General features: G+C 42.9%; 2 protein-coding genes across 4 annotated transcripts in view; both read right to left on the minus strand.

Moving 5' to 3' along the window:
* Positions 1 to 650: 650 nt before the first annotated feature.
* LOC307238523 (E3 ubiquitin-protein ligase MARCHF6-like) lies at positions 651 to 23,343 on the minus strand. 3 transcript variants are annotated; one of them, XR_013844439.1, is made up of 27 exons: positions 23,193 to 23,343; positions 21,916 to 22,012; positions 21,614 to 21,687; positions 21,311 to 21,454; positions 20,031 to 20,103; positions 19,607 to 19,787; positions 17,657 to 17,861; positions 12,386 to 12,447; positions 12,194 to 12,226; positions 11,755 to 11,806; positions 11,593 to 11,651; positions 11,396 to 11,476; positions 10,884 to 10,952; positions 10,697 to 10,771; positions 10,302 to 10,436; positions 9,241 to 9,360; positions 8,803 to 8,903; positions 8,495 to 8,632; positions 7,614 to 7,815; positions 6,614 to 6,683; positions 6,263 to 6,444; positions 5,778 to 5,912; positions 5,591 to 5,680; positions 5,171 to 5,303; positions 3,914 to 4,049; positions 2,354 to 2,935; positions 651 to 841 (listed from the first exon to the last, which is right to left on the minus strand). XR_013844439.1 is itself a non-coding variant. In XM_080011553.1 (26 exons), exons 1-26 carry the CDS (start codon positions 23,209 to 23,211, stop codon positions 2,863 to 2,865), a joined length of 2,736 nt encoding a protein of 911 aa, XP_079867679.1. In that variant the 5' UTR covers positions 23,212 to 23,343; the 3' UTR covers positions 651 to 2,862. The 3 variants fall into 3 exon arrangements, 2 of the variants coding, with proteins under 2 accessions (XP_079867679.1, XP_079867678.1); XM_080011553.1 differs by having other exon boundaries at positions 651 to 2,935; positions 12,386 to 12,444; XM_080011552.1 differs by having other exon boundaries at positions 651 to 2,935.
* A 550-nt stretch (positions 23,344 to 23,893) lies between these two features.
* LOC307238446 (ATP synthase subunit C lysine N-methyltransferase-like) overlaps positions 23,894 to 24,642 on the minus strand; it is a 2,409-nt gene continuing 1,660 nt past the window's right edge. Inside the window, exon 4 of the mRNA XM_080011426.1 lies at positions 23,894 to 24,637. Coding sequence (XP_079867552.1) covers positions 24,428 to 24,637 — 210 coding nt within the window. The 3' untranslated portion in view covers positions 23,894 to 24,427. The remainder of the gene's footprint in view (positions 24,638 to 24,642) is intronic.

Consider the following 24,642-nt stretch of genomic DNA (forward strand, 5'->3'; position numbering starts at 1 on the left):
GTATTTGGGCTCTATAATGAAATCAATGTATTTATTTATAGACCTTATCACGCACATCTCAATATTTGGAGTAGGATTTCAAAAATGGGGGCGGGGCGGGAGACATTTTCCAGATAAATTGATTGAAAGCAGGTTTAATATTTATACTGTTTTACTTATCCAAAATTTAAAAACATAATTTACATTCTAATTATTAAATGGTGCGAAGCTTCATTAGACTTAAAGTAGTAAGAAAAATGTAAGAGTAGATTAAACCAATATCATTTAATAACTTTTTTCTTGACAAACACTATGAAATCTTTGCCTCGCATGAACTAAGTATCTTTACGATCAGCTTTTATATTAAGAGTTTATTATTTGATAACCTTTGAGCTTCAATATCATGAAACGTGGCGACCACTGTAGCGTTCAAAACAGACGATAAAGCTTCATCAAAAATGGTTTGATTTTGCCAGTCAGATTATCAAATGTCATGTAATCCGTTCCATGATAAGACAGTTTCCGGGACATATTTCAGCAGCAAGTTAATGTCGCATAACAGCTAATTGGATGAAAAATATAAACCCAAAGCATTCAATCAAGAAAATAAAAATCATCGTGTTGTTCTTCACAAAAAAAACGGTGCACAAGAAAAGACTCTTAAGACACTCAAAGTATTACTCTTTAATATCCATACGATCCATATTGCTAAAATCAAGAACTGAATGACATTGAAATGGACCTTTGTTTACACAGCACAACAGCCTTTGTGTGCAAGTATAAAAATAGATTAAAATTTGCTTCTACAAATTGTAATACAAGACCAATATGGCGAGCGCTGTCCTGCCCAGTAAACGAGGATCTTCAAAAAGGAAAAAAAAAAGGTCACTTTACAGGACGTCTGCTTTCCAATCACTGCAGCGTTTACTTCCCAAAGACACAATCACACACACACACACACACACACACACACACACACACACACACACACACACACACACACACACACACACACACACACACACACACACACACACACACACACACACACACACACACACACAAACACACACACACACACACACACACACACACACACACACACACACACACGTATATATACAAACCAATGTACTAAAACTCGAACACATTTAGCATAAATGCTGTGTCAGAAACACGTCTCAATAGGGGGGGGTAATTTATCCATGCCGTAGTGAATTTTGGAGAAAAGAATTATACTTGCAAAACGTGTACATAAAGTGCACCACATGTATACAACGCAGAAAGTACAAAAATAAAAATAAAAGTAAAAAAAAGAAAAAAGAAAATTAAAAAAAAAAGGTTTACAGTAGCAGCCAGAAATCTCATTCCTCAATCCAAGCATCCATTTTTGCAATTAATGTTTTTAGGAAAGCGATTTTGTGAGACACCTTCACAGCTAGAACTTAAAGTCCCTGTAAAGTGAATTCTGTGATTTGTTTCTAAACACACTATGCATGTTGGAAAGTAATTGCTGAAAACATTTGAAAAGCTGTACTATGTCCACTGAACTGTGGAGTTGAGTTTATCATGACTCTGACATAGAGTGGTCATTCTCGGCATGGCCCCTCCCCTGACACGATATAAAGATCGAATGGGGAAATAAACTCGGCTAACAGCTGCTGTTTTGGGAATTAACACCTGCAGTAAAAGGCATATTCAGGGCGAGCGTGAACTCACGCCACCGACGCCCGGAACAGAAAAAGCAAGCGTCCTGTTGGTTTGACCGTGCGGGGTTTGGTTACGTTAGCATTAGTTGCATAGTAGCAGGGTGTGGCGCCCTGACCTGGCCTACGGAGGAGACAGCGGCGCTTTGAGGTGAGACACTCGACACAGGGACTGGGGTCGGCAGAACATTTTAACACGGAATTTACTCACACCAATGTGAATGTTTAATATGATTGGGTGCAGTTTCGGCGGACACGCCCCCAGCGTTTCAGAACGGAGGGAACTGCCCCTTTTTTTTTTTTTTTTGGTCTCCACGATTTTGAAACCTAATTTTATGTACTTGGTGATATTTTTAACAATTCTAATTTGGCTGGGTGGCATGACAAACTCTGAACACCTTTAATTTTGCTTTACAGGGACTTTAAAAACAACAACAGAATGTTTTTTTGTGGCGACATACTCGACTCAACTTGAAACGGTTTTGCGACCAGTGAAAATGTCTTAAAATCTGTAACACAGAAAACGCTGGACACGTGTGTGTCGGTTAATCACCAATTAATGAAGCAGGGTATTGCTGGTTGTGAATTCTGAAGTAAGCTTATGTCATGAACAAAATATACTTTGCAATTACATCGCAGATCATTTTAAAACATAAGAAACAACAAACCTTTTTCAAAGCGTCAGTCCAGACTCGCAACACTAAAATTAATAAAAATAAAGTCATCCAATAAATATGTAAAAAATAAAACAGTTTAATGCTGAATATCCCTTTTTATACTCTGCATTTTACAGTCCTATCTCTTTTCACATCGATGATTATCACTATCTGAAAACTTCTCTACAATGGGACACTCAAAGGGATTCTCCCCTAAAATGTTCTGAAATGTGAATTTTTTTTTTTTTTTTTTAATGACAAACCAGATGTTGGGAAACATTAATCAGACGTATCGTGCCAAGTGGGCGACCTCGTTGCAGCATTTTCCCCATTTAAACTTTAGGACTTCCGTCTTGTCCACGCTCAGTGCTCAACTAAAGTCTTGTGACCTATGAATGCATGTGTGTTACTCAGCTGACTCTGTTATCCAACTAGGTTAGGACACGGAATCAAAAACAAAAAAAAATTAAAATAAAAAAGCAGCTTGGAACCTGATCCTGAAACGGGTCGATCCATCTTTTCTAGGATGACGAGCTGAAGGTGCTCCTGCCCGCCTTGCGTTCGTAGTTCACCAGCCGCTGTCCCACCAGGTACCTGCACAACAAACAGGTAGAGGACATGGTCTTTGTTTCAATCCTAAAATTCGTATCGTGGATGATTGTTTGCTTGCTTTAATTTTAAACCCCACTGAATCTTGAATCTATTTTAATAATCTAAAATTCCATGAATTCCTTGATTTAGAGATTTTTTTTTTTGATGGGAACTCATTGTTTCTCAGTTTTATTCAAGATTAATTCAATAATATGTACAATTTCATGAATGAAAACAAGTCGTTTTTGACCTGACATGCATTGTGGGGTTAAAGGAGTTTCGTTTTTTTGTTTTTTTTAAGTTGAAACACACTAGACTGGTGTCAGTGTTTCCCCTATAATTGTAAATGCCTGGTGGGACGCCAGGCCAAGGAGGGCCCCTGCCAGGCAAAAAAATAAATAAAAAATGTGACGGCACTGAACCCACGAAAAATAAATTTCTTTTTTTTTGTCCAATTATGTAATTTAAACACACGTACAAACTAGGATTTTTTTTTGATATGGCCCATCCAAAACATAAAAATAAATTACTCTTTTCCAAAATAGTCATTTCAAAATGTTAACAGAAACAAACTGTAGTGTTTCCAAATGGGAGAGTGTTCACAGGTGCAGTGCAGCGCAGGCGCAGCTGTGCTTCGCAGCGGGAGTTTGGCTTTCTCACTTTGCGCGCTCGGAAATCGCAGTTTCGCATAAGATTCTCAGGAAGGGTCATTGCCCCCGCCGCGCAATTGAAGTGATTGAGGATCCCATGAATCCTTGCAGTCCACCTGCCGCGCCATCTCGCACATGCACGTCAGAAACGTTTGGTGGCAATCCTCCTTCTGTGTAAAATGTGAATATTGTATCGAATAGGGAGTTCCTTCCCCCCACATGTATTATTATACTGTCATTGTTTTCTCAAAATCGTCATCTTACCCCCGGGTCAAGTAGGATTCAGATCAGTTTGTGAGCCAGTGCACACAACAGATTAGACTTTTCTTACTTGTCGTTTTTGATGTGCTCATAAAGGCGTTTGAACTGGCGGATCTGGAAGGAGAGAATGGCCAGAAGCACGACCACCATCAGCAGGAAGGGATAGATCCGCCTCTCCATCAGCGTCTGCATCTCTGGCTGAACACCTTCCATGAGAGAAACAGGATAAATCAGCGCAACCACAACATGCATGTAGTGCACCTTGCTCATTGAACGAGTGCCAGCGAGGAGAGCATTTCATTGCAGAACAAATAAATTACATTTTCCATTTATTAAAATATAATAATAAGGAGACGAGCAACACAATGCGGGTGATTTCGATTATGTAAACCTGTTTGGCAGTTCGCACTGTACGGTTTGACATACCGTGCATCCCTAGAACCTATCAAAAGTGGTCCAAGGAAGGACAAGTGGCGACAGAGCCCTGGGCTCATTGATGCGCGTGGAAAACCAAGTCCAGCCTGTCTGGTCTGATCCCACAGAAGAATTACTGTAGCACAAATTAGTGAAAAAGTGAATGCTGCTATGATGGAGAGGTGTCAGAACACACACAACATCAGAGTGTCCATGCTGACCCCTGTCCACCACCCAAAGCACCTACAATGGACACCACAGGACACCTTCAGAGGTCTTGTGGACAGCTGTTTTGGTGGCACGAGGGGGAGCTATACAATATTAGTGGTTATAAGTGGTGATTTTAATGTTGTGGCTGATCTGTGTATAACGTTAGTAAGAATTATGAGAAATTAATATTTGATGTACTGAAGCCTTAAAATAAATAGTTCTGATTTTTTTTAAGTGTATCCCTGTTTTTTTGTCATCCCTCATCTAAGGAGGTAATGCCCACGGCTCCATCAGGAGTTCAATACAAGTCATGGAGAGCAAAAACTCACAATACATTTCGGGCAAAGTTAACATGAAGTCAGAGCAGTCTGACTTTACCATTTCAAGGAGTTATTTAAAAAAGTACGTTCACTGCTGTATTGTGTGAAGACGACTACAAACAACCAAAGAATAAAATAATTATAGACATTTTTCCCATTTGTATAAAAAAAAAAAAATTGGGTTGAGATACACAAGGTTGTTTTGCAGATTCTGTCATACATCTTAATTTATTTGTGGTGAGCTACAGTGGCACATCGTGTTCAGTTTTTTCATTGGGCTCCTGGTGGGAGTGCTGGCTGCTAACTCTGCCTCAAGCGTCTAAAAATGTCGACATGCAGTCCTATTTATATAGAACCTGTTGAATGAGCCCCTCTTTACTTACCCACGAGTGGCACGATGCCTTTAGAGATTGTGTATGGGACGCAGAGGGACAGCAGCAGCACGCAGATCACTGGAGCGGCCAGCCTCCGCACAATGAAGTGCAGGTCGATGTTTCGGATACCATTAGCATAGACCTACAGAACGTGAACAATGAGGCAAACCTTCACTCATTTCGGAAGTGTAGCAAAGCCTGAATCTCAACTACTGCAAGATCACAATGTCTTGAAATATTTAAAACTTTTAACAGAATGAGTGTCGCATGTGTGAAAATTAAATTCGGGCAAAGCAGTGATTACCTCGGATACACAAAATATTTGAAGGCATCCCTTTGCTCATCATCCGATTTTTTTGGTAAAATCAATAAAATAAAGTATGCTGAATGATAGTGGCAAGCGTAGTAGAGATAGTAGAGGTTGCTGACCTGCTCTATAACAGTTTTGAGCCACCACTGGGGGCCCATCAGTGTGATAGCAGCAATTATTTTAGCATGGAGCACACCCAAGGCCCAGTCCTGCCACAAAAAAAGGGTAAAGCAGCGTTATCCTCACATGTCAACATGTTTTACAGTTACAGGGGAGAAGAGAGCAACTGGTGTGGCACTCCAGTACCTGCCAGGGGTAGAAGAGAGGCGTGTGATCCAGCGGCACTCTGAGCGGAGCCACGATGACCAGCTCGAACAGTAGACCCAGCAGCAGAGGAATCAGCCCCGCCAGCAGCATGGCCACCACCAGCGTCTTCAGGATCTACTCACACAGGAATTAGGAAACATAAGTTAAGTCAGCACACACACACACACACACACACACACACACACACACACACACACACACACACACACACACACACACACACACACACACACACACACACACACAATATTAGGGTAATCTTACCATACAATTCTATATCAACATAATGACAATTTATACCTGAGAATTACTTCCAACGTTCCAGTGTACCATCTGATGTACATTACAAAAATTAAATATTTCAATTCATCCATGACGGTGCTGCCATTTGATTTAGATGTTTGTCTAACTTCCAAACAAAGTATAACATATACGACTTTTTTTTAACAGTTAGTGTGTGTTACCATGAGCGTCCACTCGTGGACTTTGAGCATGATGATGCCGGGCCCCTGCGGCATCCAGGCCAGCAGCACGGTGGCCCCGCGGACGGCCAGCCAGCACACATACAGGCCGCTCGCCGCTGTGTACAGCTCGTGCACCGTGGCCCCTCCCATCCAGAAGGACATCAGCCAGCGACCCACAAACACTGAGTGAAAACAGTACATTAATTATTGTGGTTTCATGTGAATCTTTGTGAAAATGTATTACAGCTCAGCCTTTAGAATGTCTGAACTAAAGGCAGGTGGAAAAAAAGATGTAGTGCTGTAATTTACTAAGCCGGTCAATACGACGAAAACGTGTGGTACGTAACTCACCTGGCAGTGTGAGGCACGTCAGGCTCGCCAGTAAGAGCGTCATACACATGAACACCACCAGCAGAACAATCTGGGCAGGAAAGAAACACGACACTCAGTTTTTAACCCAGATACGTAATGCTCACAGTCGTCTTCATACATAAAAGTTGTGAATGTCAGTTAACCGGGGGCTGAGAGACTTTTGTCCTGGAACAACAAACTCCAGCAGGAGTGCGGGCGATCTTGGCACTGATTAGGGCTGTATGTAACCAACTCAGAATTTTGTCAGTGGTATCGGTTTCGGCTGTTTTAGTTGTTTTATTTGGAGGAACAGGGGAGCGCGAGCAGAGCCGTGTTCGGACCATTCACACATATACAAAATATATTCATGATATGCCTTATTTATGATTCCTCATTGAAATGTTATCCCTGTGCATTTTGTAAGCTTCTATCTGTTTTATCCTGGTATTGTAATGCACACTGACTTGAGAAAAAAAAAAAAAAAAAGACTGGTCGACTTGAAGAAGCTCAGTCAATGACAGGTTTCCAACTGATGATTTCGAGTCGTCGACTTTCAGGGGGCAGCCCTAGTACTGATATAATCACTGTGACAATAGTCACTGGCTCGAAAGGGAAGTTCGAGCACAATGCAAAATCAAATTCATTGTAAGAGATTGAGGCAAAAATGATGAAGTCTAATATTGTGGCTGATTCAAAGTTATATAAACAAAGGCAAAGCCATGAATCTTTATCCTCACCTACTGGGAATAACTACAGGAGTCCAGCTTGGATTTCTGGACACATTACAAAAAGAGAGCTGCTAGGTATAAGTAAATATGACTCTCACAAGCTTTCAAATGCTTCAAGAAATGTATCCTCAACAAAACCTGCTTAATGAAAAGATTTACTCACATAAAATACAGTCCTGTAGAACACAAACCAATTGTAAGAAATAAATGTTTGGTCATTTGAGTGATATTTACATGGCATCGAGTGTACCGCGTGATTGGCTGTCACCCACCTTGAGGGGGAAGTGGATTGGTCGATGGTAGGGCTGGAAGCCCACAGGCCCGCCTTGCTGCAGAATGGCCTGATGGGCGGCGTGAAGCCCCTCCCTTAGACCTGGTATCCTGTTGTCATGGCGACCGGGGTCAAGGTTGTTGTTGGGTTGATGCTCATCCTCGTCGTCTTCATGTTCTCCCAGTAGGTAGGAGTGGAGATCGCTGTGGACAGAGTCACAGTGCATGCTCGTAATTTGAACACTATCCATCTATAAATTCATTTGTTCCGACAATCACAGGAATGTATCCCAATGTATCTTCATTTGCATTGCATCTCTGCTTTTTGACTCAATGTTCTGTCAACTTCTACTGCTTTAAGAGCTGACTTTCCCCCCGGGTGTTATCTGATTGCTGTCACAATTATATGAACCAATCTTTCAATCTTTTTACAAATTCTACAGTTTTATGTTTCCATCCAAATTTAAGGGCATTTAAAACCAATGTGAGAATGCAAAGTTGGTTCATGTCATCTATTAAATGTCTACATCAATAAATGGTTCCTCATTAGATGGATGTGTATTATAAACTATAATAATCTTATACTGCGATAGTGGCATAAAAATATATATAATTAAATTGTTAATTGCTTATTATCTGAATGACAATTTATCATGATCCTGACAGCCTTAGTCGTATTTTATTACGAAGGGAACCAGCCTATAGTTTTGGTCAATTTAGGTTCATCAATTAGCCAGACCTTCATGTCATGGAGGTGGGCTGAGACAACCGAGGAGAACCGAACTCCATGCAGGCAGGACCCGAGGCTGGAATCAAACCAGGTCTTTGGTGCGCCCGATGCACCGGCACATTCTTTTGGTGTACGTGCGGCGCTCCAGCTTACAGCATGTATCCCGCAGTGAATGTCCAGGCGTGGACCAAGCGTTTCAGCCACTGGCGGGTGTGTCCCTGCTCCAACAGCGCCGGCAAAACCACCTGAAGCAAGAGTAACTCCAGAGACAGCTCACTGACCGGGGCATCACTATGGAGACAAGGAGAAACATCAACCCAAAGCGGTTTCAATTTGGACCAAGTCATACATTTCGATCAATCCTTCGTTGCAGTGCAGTCTCCGAGGGCTTCACAAGTCCAAACCTCATTTCGAAATCGACGGCATCCCTAGTCTTAATGTGTCTTTCTTCGTTGTATTACCTGTAAAGCATGACGTTGTAAGGGAGGAAAGCAGGACAGAAGAGTTTGATGATCCTGATGGGAAGCCACAGCATCAGCAAAACTATGGAGCCAAACACCACCTGAAGCACAGACACACACACACACACACGCATGACTATAAGCACTGTACAGGAGGACAATACTATATTTTACAGGAATCATGCATCAATACATTGCCGCTCCAGACAAATCAAATTAGTTGGAAAAGGCATAGAAAGTAATCTAGTGTGAGAGGGGACATTTAAAATAGAGAAAGAAATTATGAAATATCAATTTTTTTTTTTATCTCATACCAGTATCTGAGACAGACACACACACACACACACACACACACACACACACACACACACACACACACACACACACACACACACACACACACACACACACACACACACACACACACACACAACTGACCACTGAGAGGATGAACCTGCGCAGGTGTCTGTAGACCGGCAGGTGGATCATCTCCTGAACGGGGTTGAAGTCGGGGTCATTGAGGTTCCTCAGGAACCACAAAACGCCAGGACGGAGCACCTACATGCACAACAAGTATACTAGTGATGCAACGGTACAGTGGGCTCACGGTTCAGGATGTATCGCGGTATTAGGGCAACGGTAACATTACGGTATCTATATATTTAAGAAATAAAAAAATAAAAAATAAAAAGTTAAAAAGGTATAAAAAATGTTTTCATAGTAGTCTGCCACAAATAACTAGTGTAACGCTCTGTGTGTATGACGGTGGGGGTAAGGGGGTGACAGGGGTTCAAGTGCATTGGTGGGTTGTAATAACTTGCATAAGTTGATATGATTTGAGGGGAGGTGTCCAGGATAGTGGATAATTAAAATATTAATTTTTGTTAATATTTACTTATTTATATATATTATATTTTAAAAAGGTTTCACAATACAAAAATGATTAAAACCAGTACAGTTGTAGAACAGGTATAAATAGTATTTTTCACAGATAAATAATACCAGCAAAATAACAAATTGAAATAAAACCTCAGTCAGACTAGTGTGTGTGTGTGCCTTCGCTTTTTGAAACTGACGTGACAGTTCCTTTTCAGCCAGGGCACCTCCCAGCAACGGAGGAGCCTAGGCTATCTCCAACATGGAGGGGGAAACATTTTCCGGAGACGGCGACTTAAACAAACAACACGACATAAAACTGTAAAACTTGACAAAGAAAAAAAATAAAAATAACAGCTCCCTTTATTCATAGAAAAGAGCCGTTCCAACTCCAATGCCACCTTAAATTGACATTATATTGAATTTAACATTATGTTGTGGTAATTTCACCATCAAGATATAATATATTAACATAGCTCATACAGACAAACCGGTCATTGGCTGGGTGTACAGCATGAGGACAACATGGCAAAGTAATGGATGAGTGAAGTTAGTGCTGTTTTTTCCCCCCCAAACTCTGAGGAATATGTGAGGCAACTCCAACATGGCCGCTGTCCCCGTACCTCTCTGAGCAGAAGGATGAAGGAAGCAAAGTAGAAGACGTACACCATGCCAACCAGCCAATGGAGGAACATGGTGGTGCCAGGAGCAGAATAAAAACTCTGTTCTCGGTCCTTCAGGGTGGCATCAAACATCTCCTGCAACACAGACACACATGGTTTCAGCCTCGGCCAGTCTTTAAGGATATGTTTGCTCGATTCAACCCATTATTAAAATGTTGCTTCTCATCATTTATAACTGTTTATAGCTCAACTTTTTATGGTTTTATGTTTTTTTAGTACTGTACTTTGAAGATGACTTTCAGTCCATTTTCTTACAAACATCCCATAAAAGTTTGAAAATAACTGAGTTTGGGAAGAATTTATGCAAAGACAGTTGATCTGCACAATTCACCTACCAGAGAACAAATGTCAAGCCACCAGCCACAAATCAGTGGAAAAAGCCCTATCTCCATGACAACCAGCAAGGAGACCTAGGATGATAAACAAGTTACATGTATAAAATGAAGACTTTATTTATTTATTTATTTTACCCCACCGAAGAAACCACTTTTTTTCCAGCACAAACACCTGACTGTTAGTTACCTTGACAACTATGTAACAGATGCCCAGGAGCCGTCCGGACCGCTGGAACCTCACCACTGAGGCCAGCGTCTGGGAGACACACCGTTAAGGACTGACACGCTGTGCTGCAACAGAAATCGGTGCATCAAAGCGACGAGCGTCCGAAATGCAAAGCGTTTAGATCCCCAAATACATCGAAAGAGTGGAATCGAAAAACTAAACTGCATTAATCATGTTTCTTTTAATATGAGGGTTGGACCTAATTGGAGCATTGCTTTATCTATGATTGAGCAGAAAAGAAGTACAAATCTCACAACAAAATTGGAATTCACGTCTAGTAGGTAGAAGTAAGGTGCATAAGGTGCAGCTCCAATAAGGTGAGTTCATACATACATTTGGAGAAAAATTCCAAAAAAAAGTGTAATAAACCAAGGAATCTAATATTTTGCTGTGGGCCCACTGGAATTCTTTCACGGCCCGCTAGGGGGCCATTAACCCCAACCTTTAACCATCTTTGTTTGTTTGAAGGATACATGGCAGACCATGAGTGCACCAGCCAGAAGGATGTATCCCAGGACAGTGGTGACCAGGCCGTCAAAGTGTGATGCTTTAATCTGCAACGCACAATCACAAACAATTTAAAATAAATAACCTTTGATTAGAATATGCGCGTCCTGTGCAAACACAACACCCCGCCCCCCCGGCTTAAGATTCATCTCTCCTCACTTACATATTCTTCAAAGCCGAGCCCGACGACTGAGAAGTGGCCGATGTGGTAGGGGCAGAATGCTGCGAGAGAGAGAGAGGCAGCTGGATGAAGTTAAATGGGGGCTGTCATTGAATTTGTGTACGCACTCCCCTGACCATTAACTTACATTTAAGTTATACCTACCAAACACCAGAATGAACAGAGTGTTAAGGGACACCACCCAGAAGACATGCTCCTAGAGAAGAGAAAAAGACAAGAGATGGGTCTTTATCATACAATATTTATGTGCTGTCTGCCTGTGAGACTTGGGCGACGCCTAATTAAGCAATTGTTTTAACCAGACCTCACGCTGGGGCGGCTGAGACCCGATGCTCCGCCCAGGGCTGCATTTGCATAGACGGCAAATTACTTGTTTAACGTCCTTCGGCCCCCCAACATGGCGAATATATCGACAACCGCCTATTGTTGGGCTGACGGTTGCCGGTGGGAAAATTGTGACCTATCGCCCAACCCTAGGCCATAATCGATATCTTAAAGCTAATTAATAGCTATAGCTATTAATAGCTTAATGCTATCAATAACTGCCCAGTCCTACTCTGTGTTTACATGAGTACATACTCACCAGGAAAACTAGCGAGCCATCCAGACCCAGCATCTGGGAGGGAACCAGAGAGCAGAAGATGAGCCGAATCACCCTCCCCTACAAGACGGTTACTTCTGATTTTTACTTTACTACTGTGAACCAGCTATATTTAACACTTGACAGAGAGGGGGAGTAGAAACCCAAACAGAGTAAAAGCCAAATGTTTCATACCCTTTCCCAGGTCAGCTCCTCTGCTGCGCGGTCCCACTCCAGGGCGTTCCAGTTCAAGTCTTCTACAATGGAGTGGAAGACGAGAGGTAATACGAGGGAAAATGAGGGGAGGTAATGACACTTATGTGCATACTTAAAACAGACCTGTGCAAAACTTCATTATAGACTTTTTTAGTGTCTTTGTGTGGTATTGTATTACATAAATATTGTCAGATACAGAGAACCAAATTCATTAGGGTTCAGTTTGGGTTCACTAGAAGATAATTACTGACACTGATATCGCAATCGATGTATATACAGTAATGTGTAATTGATGTAAATTAAAGACCACTACTATTTAGGGAATATAATGGATTGATAATATCAATACCTCAATATTGTTCATTTCACTATATTTTGGAGATGAGTATGATGCCCTCATAAGAAATTCACACACAAGAGAAATTTTAGAAAGACTCATTAGAAGATATCATCACCAAGCAGGTAGAGAAATTGATTAGAACAGCCAGGATCAGAATCTTTAGGAAGTATAAGTAAATTTGTGCAAATATATTTGCACATACAAGGAATGTGAGTTGGTGGGGTTGGGGCATAAAAAGACAAAAAGCAACACAATATAAGCAAAAAATAAACAAAATATTGAACAAAGAATTGAACAAAATATTAATTAACAAATATTACACACTCAGTTATTAAGAACTGTAAATTATGTTTGCCGTGAAAGGCTAAGAGGCAATGAGTGGACCAGAGGCTATGAAATGGTATGAGGCGAGGCATGTACACTATAATTGGAATAAATAGAATATAGATTTACATGTGTATGTAAACACATTTGTAATGCAAATGTTTAATTTGCACAGGAGGTAGGAGTTCTTAGTGGTGTGTGTGTGTGTGTGTGTGTGTGTGTGTGTGTGTGCGTGCAAGTCCCAGTATCAGTAATGCTATGAGCACACTCCACGACCTTTAAAGTGGTCAGATTGCTGTACTGTTCACACTCCACAACTTTCTGTCTTTTGATCGGGAATCTTGGAAGTCGTCGTGGTTTTCACACGACATGCCTGATCGGCGACAAGGGGGTCACACATTACAAGATCTTTCACCAGGAGGAATCCCAGATGAAAACTTCTTACTTTTTAATCCAACTTTTAAATGATGTCTTGGAGATCGAATACGAGAGAAGATTGAGCACTTGGATTACTAATTTCTTGCCTCAAATTTGCTCAGAAACAGATTTTAGTGTACAGATAACACGACACGGAACACATGCTGAAACACTGTAGGCTGACGTCACTTCAGCGTCACTTCAGAGTTCCAGTGCAGTGCGAACGCAACCAGAAAAAGAGCCCTTGAAGGTATTAAATTCTCAGGGGACCTCCCCAGTTCCTAGTTCCCCTTGGAGAGTCCTCAGAACTGTTCGGTGCGAAAACGGCCACTAAGGCCTGTGATCCTCTGCTTTTTGGGAACGGGGATGTTTTGAAGCCGGCAGGTACTGTACATTCAACCAGTGAGGTAATAAAAAACGTCTGTGTACACTGGAGACAGACTGATTTGCACAGTGCTTCAGTGTAGAGTGTACAGTCCAGCTGCCATGCGGGGGTTCTGTCTCTTGAAGAGGATGGAGGGAGGTGTGATGGGGGAGGGGGCTGTCTGGGCCCATTGTGTAGAAGCAGGTAGCATCTCTATCTGGGCTGGAAAGAAGTGGTGTGAAAAGAAGAGGTGTGATAGCTGTGGAGGAGTCAGGGCTCCAGACTGCGATAATTCATGCAGAGTTCAGACTACGTCATTCTGGCCTGATTTTCCACTTGCCGACGGGTTTTTGGAGATTGCCAAGCAAAGCCCACGATTGGAGGAAAATCATAGCACGCTCTCCCGAGCATGTGGTGTGAACTGCTCACAACGCCATCTGACTGCTCGCAGAGCGCTTGCTGATGGCTTTGTGTTCAACAATTCGCCAATGGAGGAGAAAGAAAAGAGGCAAACGGCCACTTAAAGCCCTCTTTACCGAGAATTTTGCCAAAAAATGTACAATCCCTGGACAATAAAATGGACGAACTACACACACATTAATTTCCAGTGGGACATAGCGAACTGCTGCATGCTGGCGTTTACGACCCGGCTGGACCCTTTGGTGACTGACTGGGACCGTTACCCTGACTGGACTTTTTCATCTTCCAGCAGAACAGACCATGGCGTCTGGTTAGCAGAGAGGCGGGAGGGGGAGGGTGTCCGTATTATGGTTGACTCTCGCTCAAGTTCATATGTAGCAGTACTTTCAACACATTACTCACCAGACCTGGAGCTATTAACTGTAAAAGTCCACCCCTTCTAACTCCCTCGGGAATTCAGCTTCGCTTTAATCAAAGCAGTCTATATTCCCCGCACGCAGATAAAACTTGTGCTAGAGGACTTATATGGAGTAATTGATAGGCTAGAGAACACTCACCCTGAAGCAGATTGTATTGTTGTTGGCGACTTCAATAGGGCTAATATGAGGAAGGTTTTGCATAAATATCAACAGCACATAGACGTTCCTACCTGTGGTGTTCAGACTCTTGACCATTGTTATTCTCAACTACGGGACAGCTACAATTCCTTCTCCTACGCTGCCTTTGGTAGGGCGGATCACACCTCCATACTTCCTTCCAAACTTACAGACAAAGCCTAAAACAGGAAAAAATGGTTCTTCGGGCAGTTCAACACTAGAGTGAGGAAGCCATTGCAACTCTCAAGGAATATTTTGAAACCAAAGACCGGCAGAGGTATGGAGGCCTTAATGAATAAACAGACTCAGTTTCAGGCTACATCTCCAAGTGCCTTGGTGATGTCGTCCTGAAAGTCAACGTTAGGAATTTACCCCAACCAAAAGCCTTGGGTTAATGGTGACATCTGTGCTTAGCTCAAAGCAAGGTCCTCTCCCTTTAGCTCTGGGGATCTGGAGGCCTTGAGGAAATCCAGAAATGACATATATGATACTGTTTGTAGATTACAGCTCAGCGTAACACCTCCCTTTGCAATTGGATCCTGGACTTCTTGAGGGGGAGAACCCTGGTTGTTGAGAATAGGTAACCTCACCACCTTTGCACTCACCCTGGGCACCGGAGCCTCTCAGGGCTGCATAATCAGTCCCATTCTGTACACCCTGTTCATGCTTGACTATGTGGCCAAACCCAACTCAAACATTATCCTCAAGTTTGCAGACAACACCACAATGCTGGGTCTCATCTCCAACAACAATGAGACCACCTACAGAGAGAAGATCAGCGTCTTGGTAAAAATGGTGCCATGGGAACAACCTCTCTCACGATGTCTGCAAGGGCAAAGAGATGATAGTCAACTTCAGTAAGCAGGGGAGGGGTCTTGCACCCATTCACATCAATGGAGCTGATGTGGAGAGTTTCCTGCTTCAAGTTCCTCGGTGTGTTCAAAAATGACCTCACCTGGACCAGGCAAGCGGGCTCGGTGGGAAAAAAAAAATGCCTAAAAGCACTTACACTCCCTGAGGAGACTCAAGAAGTTTGGCATGTCTTCCAAAACTCACCCACTTCTAAAGATGCACAATTGAGAGCATCCTCTCTGCCTGCATACAGCAGCTGCTCCCCTGCTCATCGCAAGGCCATTCAGAGGGTGGCGACAACAGCAGAGCGCATCATCAGCTGCCAGCTCCCCTCTGTGCAAGACATCTACCACACATGATGCCTTAAAAGCTCGGAAAATCATGAAAGACTACAGCCACCCAGGTTATGGACTGTTCATGTTGCTGCCGTCTGGTAGACGCTACCGGAGCATTCAGGTACGAACTACCAGACTCAGTGTTTATTCCCAGGCCATCAGGCTCCTACATGTACATATTCATCGGAACACTGCCACTTTATATTATAATATTTAATATTTATATTCTTATTGTCAAATCATACGTATACTCTTTTTACATTCCCCCGTACTGTGGCTAATGTTATTATTGTGGGGTTTTTTTTTTTACTATGTATATTTTTTATTATGTAGACTTACTTTTTTAACAACTGAATACCTTCTTTGAAAAAATAAAATAAAATTCAATGCCTTCTACGTAATTGGTGTTTGCCTTGTCACCAGAATTTCACTGTTCAGAATGACCCTTGTATGCCGGGATCAGATGAATAAGAGCGTGGTCAGATCAGCACAGGGGACTGCATGCTAAGCTCTGTTGATGGTTTTGTAACAATGATCCAAAGTTGGATCATTGGCTGGTTGGGAAATTAATTAACTTTTTATATTAGAGTTTGTGAGTTAAGTTGCTCTTGTTAAAGTCCCCGAGGACAATAACTGGGGAGTCTGGGTTCCCTCACGCCACTCCTAATATTTGGTGGGCGAGTTGGCGCTGAGCCTCGTGCATGTCGGCTTGCGGGGGGATCTAAACGCCACCCTATATAAAATAAGTGAATTCACGCGGAGAGTAAAATGGTCTACAGCTGATGAAAAATTATTCCACGTCAGGAGAACAAGTTTGTAAAATCACTTTCACATCGTTGTACCAGCCTTGATTTATATAGAAACCAACCCCTCCACCTTTTGATCGTGTGAAAGTTTCGGGTCGCAATCCGCACGTAAGAGCTGGAAGCCGGGCAGTTGTACGGCAGAGTCCGGTGTGGAGTCACACAGTCACGGTTCCGTAAAACACAACAGAAAAGAGAGAAAGGTCTCTGGCCTGATAAAAAAAAAAGCAATTCGTCCATTCTGTTGCATGGTGTGCGGAAATTTGAGGAGTATTCCCGGTTGAGGCGTGTGTAAACCGCTCTCCCTGATGCGAACCAGAGCCCCGGCGAGCTTGCCTCGCCGGCTCCACCTCACCACTTGGCCAGAGGCCAGAGCACTGGATGAGGTGAGAAAATCGGGACATAAAACTGATGGTGTTGAGTCCCGGATGTTTAGCACCTCGCCCCTTGTGAAAATAATCAGAGTAGAATCACAATAAACGCAATTAAAGACTAAAAAGAAACCAAGAAGTGTGCACCAACACACCGTGGCGGCCGTTCGTGGTGCCTTTTTGAGATACATGTCTGAGAACATGTGTTTAGAAAATGTCAAGTTCAGAAGATTTTTACTTTATTGTAATGCAGCCTTAAAGACAAAATCTAAGTAACAATATTGCAATAACTGTAACAAATATCGATATTTCACCCAGCCCTACAACACTACTATACAAATAAAGTACAGATGTTTCTCATGGCTCTATCAAAGAAATGGAGAAGCAAAGAAGAAGAACATTTTGTGTCTACCAATCTAAACACCAACCTTGTCCACCATTGTTTTCTTCGGCTACATCCTCCTCCCTGCCCTCTTCCTCTTCATCCTCCTCCTCGTCTTCATCGTCATCGTCTTGCTCGTTGTCAAGCTCGTCTCCAGGGGCGTCTACCTCCTGCGGGTCACCTGCTGCTGGGTCGTTGGGTGCCTGCTCTGCCGCGCCCCCCGCAGCAGCTCCTCGATCCGCGGCTGGATCCTGCAGAGGAATTGTGTTAAAATATCACTATGATCCAAAATAATGTCACCAGATGTCACACAATGTCACCATCATTACTTGTGGCCTTAGTTGCCAACACCAAGTTTGTAGGGAAACCTTTGGCCTGTCTGTTGTAATGGAAACAGCTTTTCTGCTTTTTTATTGGTCTGTCTTTAACCTCTGATGGACTTATCTGGACACAAACAATCTCCTGTAAAAGTAGTGAAATGGCAGACTCTGAAGGAAGCCCAGAGTCCCAGAGCGTCTGAAACAATGCAGCTGTGTTCTTTGCATAAAATAATGCCGTAAAAAAGACGGGAATGAAGTCTGAGCCACGCATTCAGCTTTAAGATGCTCATTAACCATACCTGTGTCAGCATGAATCCACAAGGCAATCAAAAAGACTGCAAGAATATTACAGTCCATATAGAACAATTATGCCACAATGGCTGTTGAAATCTATCGTTATGGTAAACCTAAAAAGTGATTCAATGAGGAACTGTATGGTGTCAATTCAATATGGCTGTGTGAGGCAGATATTGAAGACTATTTCTGACATGTCCTTAACTGTTTAATAGGGCTGTGCTCAAAAAAAATGTTATTGTATGGCGATAGATTGTGAGGTAATAGTGGTGTAACAGAGCATAGTTGATCTGTACGGGTCGCCCCCCACAGTTTGGCTGGCATGTGAACCATGGATCAATTGCAAGTGAAATCATAGTGCAATAGAATTTTACTGTCTGTTACTTTTGAAAGTAATAATTCCATAAATCTCGATGCAGAGTTGCAGTGAAGGAGATAGACAAGACAGACGTGTGCTGAGTTTTACTCTGAAGCGCAGTGATTGCTGTGCGGTACGTCCCGCTTTGTTGCTGCTTCTTTACGACATGTCGGAATGAGCAGCTGTATGTGGCCGCCATGCCTCTGCGCTTCCGTCATATTGGAGCGATCATGTTCCGCGAGCGAATTCTGAACCGATCTTCATGAAATTTTGTTTGTTATAAAACGTGAGAAATTGAACATAATACTGGTTAATCATTGGAATTAAATTCAGCTACTAGGGGCGGATCTAATATTTTTTCCATTCACTACTATGTTTTAAGGAAGAAGGTATCATGCGTGCCTCATATTACACTTTACATAGTTGAATATTGAATATTTAATATATTTTAAGACTTTATTTAAGCATTGGACATCTTGTATGTTGTTCCAATTGAAGACCGCAAAAGTTCCTTTTACAGAATAAATGGAAAGCAAAGTTATATTTGTCTCCCTTTCTTCTTTCGTTTTGCTGATCCGAAAAATGAGCCGCTCCATGACTCTCAAACGTGATACAATCCGAACCGTGAGTTTTGTGATCTGTTGCACCACTGTGAGGTACTTATTGTTGATGACCATAAAGATGCAGCTGCTTTGTTTCGTTCATCCTTTAGAGAACAGCCACCTTTGCAAAAGGAATTGTAGGCCAGGGACCAAGGGTATTTTTTTTATTTGAAATAACAGATCCGACTTATTGAAAAGCCTTAAGTCTATTAAAACTTTTACTCAATTTAACAATTAGAAGTGTTTTTCAAATCCATGCGAGAAGGCTTGGGTCTGACCCCCACCCTTTTCTTTATAAATATGAAAACAGACACACAGAACATCTTTGTTATTTGAGTCACTTGAATACATTGACTTTTAGGGACTGTGGTCAGCTCCCTGTGGCTGTGCACAAGGCTGTTTTCTGTGGATATAGAGCTCACCTCATTTCCAGGGATGGGTGCGTTGGGGTGGTGTGGAGCGAGAGGCTGCGGGTGTTGCTCTAACCAATGGGGGGCACCGCCGTGCACAATCTGCTCTCTGAGCCACACCAGGCTGATGAAAGCACAGAGCGTGCATGTCACGACGAAGCAGCCCTGCAGGCAATCCGCCAGCAGGTTCTCTCTGTGGGGAGGATGGGGAAGGAATAACTTTAATTACATTCTTCGGACCCCAGGCTGGTTAGATGTAAGGACTTGCACAATACATGTCTTTCGCTAAAATCTGGGAAGAAAACCCAACTGTTCATATATTGTCATAAATCTCAGAGCCTGACAAACTATTGAATATAATGTTTCATAAAGATGGGAGAAACAGTATCTAGTAAAGACTGCCAAAACAATGTGGGAGAGAGCCGTCCAAGCTTACGTTGAGAGCATGTCCAATGGCAGAGTGAGGAGGGAGCTCACAGAGCCCGTAAATAAACACTTGTAGATACGACCTGTTGGGAGAGAAAAACACACAAAACACATATCAATGATAAATAAAATGACAAAATGTATATATATTTTTCTGAAAATTAGGAATCGTGGTCTCAACGTTAAAAAATAAGATGATTCTGTGCTTTTGCTTGTGTTCCAGTAATTCTATAAAATAAATGTTCAATTTGACATACGGTAAGCACTAAATCAAATCACTGTACTCTATGACGATGCGCTGCAGTAGGCTCCATCTTCTCGGGGAAGGGAAGACAAGTTTAAAGGAGCAATGAATAGACAATTATTTTCTTTACTTATCATTATGAAGTTAATGTTGACTGCACAGTGTAATGGCTGTAGAATAATGAAACCATCGGCATTTAGACTGGTTCCCTATAAGCCTCCACATCACTGTGCATTCTGACTGGGACCAGGTAGGAATCCCTGAGATAATGACGTATTTACAGCAGTGCGTCACAGGAAGTGCGTCAACCAATGCGCAACCGTTAGCTGAAATGGCGGGCGGTGGAGCAATCTACAGCAGGTACAGCATAAACCCTTGAATATAAAAATGACTCATTGAAATGTGTTGAGAAATGTAAACGTTATTGCAGCGAGGGGTCGAAGCGGTCAACGCGGCGTCCGTGTATGTATGTCTATGATTGCGCAACCAAGATAAATAAAATGTTTTTACATTTCTGACAATTTCAATGTACCTCTTCATTGAACATGCTTCTTTCTTCTCTTATTTTCACAGAGCGCTCTGAGGAAAACGTAAAGCGATCTGGACTCCACAATAACACCACTCACACACCCTTTAAGCACTCTGAAGACGGTTCGGACATTCAATACAGAAGAGGCGTATCAATTTTACAAAATTGAAAGCTCTCAAAAAATATTGGGTGGGATTGGTTTAATTGGCAATAATCATTGCGATCTGAGATCTGAAATGACCCCTGAAGGTGGTTTCGGAGGAGACAACATAAAAGGATAGGTTACTCGTTTTGATCTCTTTCAACCCGGGCCCAATCAATATGGTGTCTTGCACGACCACAAAAATAAGGCCAGTGTGACGTATCTCGGGCAGAGTGTTAGCAGTCCACACGCCTCTTTTACCTGCTCTTTATGGAGGGTGACATGGAAGTAACGGGCATTGGGGATACACAGCCCATCATCCCATGATGCATATGTACACCCTAACATCCCACCCCCATTAGCGCTGGGACTTACATGCTGTGAGTGGCACCACCCCTAGCCAGGCGAAGGCCACCAGTGTGTAGTGGAACCAATATCGAATGGCCGTTCCAATACTGGTGACCAATCCGGCAAAAATGTCTTGGACTGGCAACCGAGAGGGCATGTCTGGAGAGTAAACTGAGAGTAAGAGGGAATTGGGAGAAGAAGATGGAGGAGGCGGGGGATAATCAAGAGATATTCCATCACAAATGTAATTGTTATACACATGTACGGCAGACTATCTGAAAATCGGAGATTAGTGTACTGAAGGAAGCATACACAGACAAAACAACTTACTTGGTGTAAATGCAAATCTGTGTTTGCATAATTCACAGTATTCTTTTTGGCTGTGTTTAAGCCATTGCAGCAGGCTGTGAAAACAAATAAGAGCGCATCGATATGAAAATGACTCTGTAATATCAGAGGGAATCTGATTTGATGAAAGTGAGCTTTATGCCATCGCTGTACTTTAAACATCAATAAAGCTATAAACCAGGGCAAACGTGGAAATTCCATATCAATAAACAGACGTCACGTTATACATCAATATTACCATCCCACAGTTAAATCAGATCAGCCTGTGCAGCTGCCAAACCTACCATTCCTGGTGGATGAACTTGATGCTGCCGGTGCAGACGCAGGGGTGGTAGAGAGGCTTGTCCTGGGTGCCCTCGGACCGACAGACCCGACATATGTCTGCTGCGGGACAGGAGACCTCAGATCAGGACACCGCACCGTTCCCTTGCCGCCACGCTCCGCCTAGAGCCGTACGTTCGGCTGATTTCAAACTTTGCGCTCGTTATTTCCATCAGTCTCGGCCGAGGAGCCGAGCCGAGAAACGAGGAATCAAGTGTCACCGAGAATAAGACCCAAGCTCTTTTCAAAACACTGACCATATATAACACATACCCACCCACTTACAATGCAATATGGCTGACGCTTTGGATACCCGCAATTAAAATAGTGCCTCCCCCGAGTTCGCTGTACTCCGATGATGACAGTACAGCGTAAATCCAACTTTAATCCTTGGACAGCAAAAGGAAAATAACTATTATCCGCCCCAGATACAAATACATAATGTGATGACAGCATGTGTTGATGGTGTGGTATTTCAACAATCGACACGACTATTGATCGAATGGTTTTAGGAAAGGGCGTTCCACAGTGATAGATTCCTCTACGTTGCATCATATGTGGGGATCTTTCTGTGGGTGTGTGTGTGTGTGTGTGTGTGTGTGTGTGTGTGTGTAAAACGCTCTGACAGTCCTCAAGGGAGAAAACCTAGTTAAAACCTGGTTCCACTGATGTGTCATCCCTAATTTCAAGGGGGTGTGTGATGCTGGATCAACACCCAGTTCATCACCAGGTTTAGGCAACATCACGCCCCTGTCTCTTCAGCGCTGGGAGCGTGATGGAGATGGTGGAGTTGCACCAACTCAGACCGTACAAGCATTTTCGAGTGTCTGTACTCGGCACATGCTTTGTATCAGGGGAGAAAAATTGTATTTTAAATAAGTATTACAGGTAAAGTATTATAGGACTACAGGTTCAGACCTCGCAAACTGACTTATCAAGCCTTACAGGACCTTCATGTGTCAACTTTTGAATGACAAACCACACACACACACACACCTGTTTCGCTGTATATGCAACTAGCAAGCTAACGCTAGTTAGCCCTGCGTTCAGCGTCTACCCCTTTTAATTTAGTCATGATGGATCCGGTAAATAAATAAAACCTCACAAAATACAATTGTGATTCTTCCCTATTTGACAGGCAGGGCCAATAAATCTTCTCTGTGAGAAAAATGAAAACTTAAAAAAAAAAAAGTCATTCTTCCTCCAGCACTCGATGCTAGCCATGCTAACGTTAGCTTACCTTCATCCGAGGCGTCCATCTTGGCTCTGTGCTGGGTGTCCGGTCCGGTCCAGAGCGGTGGGCGCTATCTGAGGAGCGCACTCATCGCGGGCTGCCGTTGAGACGCTGCGCCGCAGACCCGTGGGGTTCTACGTCGGGTTTGGTTCGGAGGGGGCCCTTCCCAGCCGGTGACACTCAACAACGGTTCGGACTGCGCTCAGGCCATATCAGGCGGAATCGTGACACATGTGGCTGCAGTGCACAGGTTGACCACTAGATGGCAGTCACTGATCAGATCTCTCTCTCTCTCTCTCTCTCTCTCTCTCTCTCTCTCTCTCTCTCTCTCTCTCTCTCTCTCTCTCTCTCTCTCTCTCTCTCTCTCTCTCTCTCTCTCATAACTCTATTCCCTTTACTTCTATTTTGTACCAACACTCTGTATTACCTTTTTGAGTCTTATTTATATTTTATTTTTATTTATATTATCCTATTCACCACCTGCATTACGTTTAAGGAATCGGTTAATTTCAGTTAGTTAGCTAGGAAGGAATTAGTTTAGTTATTATGTTCAGTTTAGTAACTATTGTGCATAATCTCACGGTGCGTTGCAAAGACATTTCACTGCATCACCGCATGTGTGAACATATGTATATTTTTGTGACAAATTGATTCTTGAATACGGTGTCATATCATGGACTCCTCTAAATAGATTGCACACCAGGCTTCTAGGTAATTGGGAAACATTTCTTTAAAAAACATTTTAAATTAAAATCCACAGTGTGATTTTTACACATAATTTAAGAAGCAGTATCAACGCAGCCGTGTTGAGTTTGCGTTGCTTCCACTGAGACTCATAGTTTCATCTTTCTTCTTCAAATGAGCCGGCCTCTCACAAAGTCCCCCCTCAAAACATTTACAACAAATTCGCCTTCACCTGTCTGCCACACTCTTGATTACGACTTGTTCATCATTATTCTACGGTTTAGCCGTTTATCTACGATTCTTACCAAAATGCAGACGACCTCTATCTAACAAGATGTTAGTCGCTGTTTTTTTCCTTTGACATCATCTAAACAAACGTCTGTGTAGATATGCGGAGCCTTGGGAGCTGTGTGATGCACAATCTCACATCAATCCACCTCCGCCATTCAACACCAAAAAAAGCGAACGCAAGCGTTTTGAGTACTCGGCCCACCCGGGGCCAGCGGCGTATTTTGACCGACAGGTTCTGCCAGACGCTCCGTGCTTTAGATTTGCTTCTACGTCTGTGTTGCGGTCGCGAGAGCTTGTCCTGTTGATGTCGTTTGGACTCGTTGTGATTTGAATGTCTGGGCGCGGTACACCCAGACGGTGTCTATTCCCTCCCCCGCAGTGTGGTCGGGGACCCAGGTGGGGAAAGGGAATCGACAGGCCACCACCTTGGCTGTACTCTGCAGCTCACTGCACAGCTTCACCTCCAGCTGCTCCATCTGAA

This window comes from Zeus faber, assembly GCF_960531495.2.
Source record: "Zeus faber genome assembly, chromosome: 12".
NCBI lineage: Eukaryota > Metazoa > Chordata > Actinopteri > Zeiformes > Zeidae > Zeus > Zeus faber.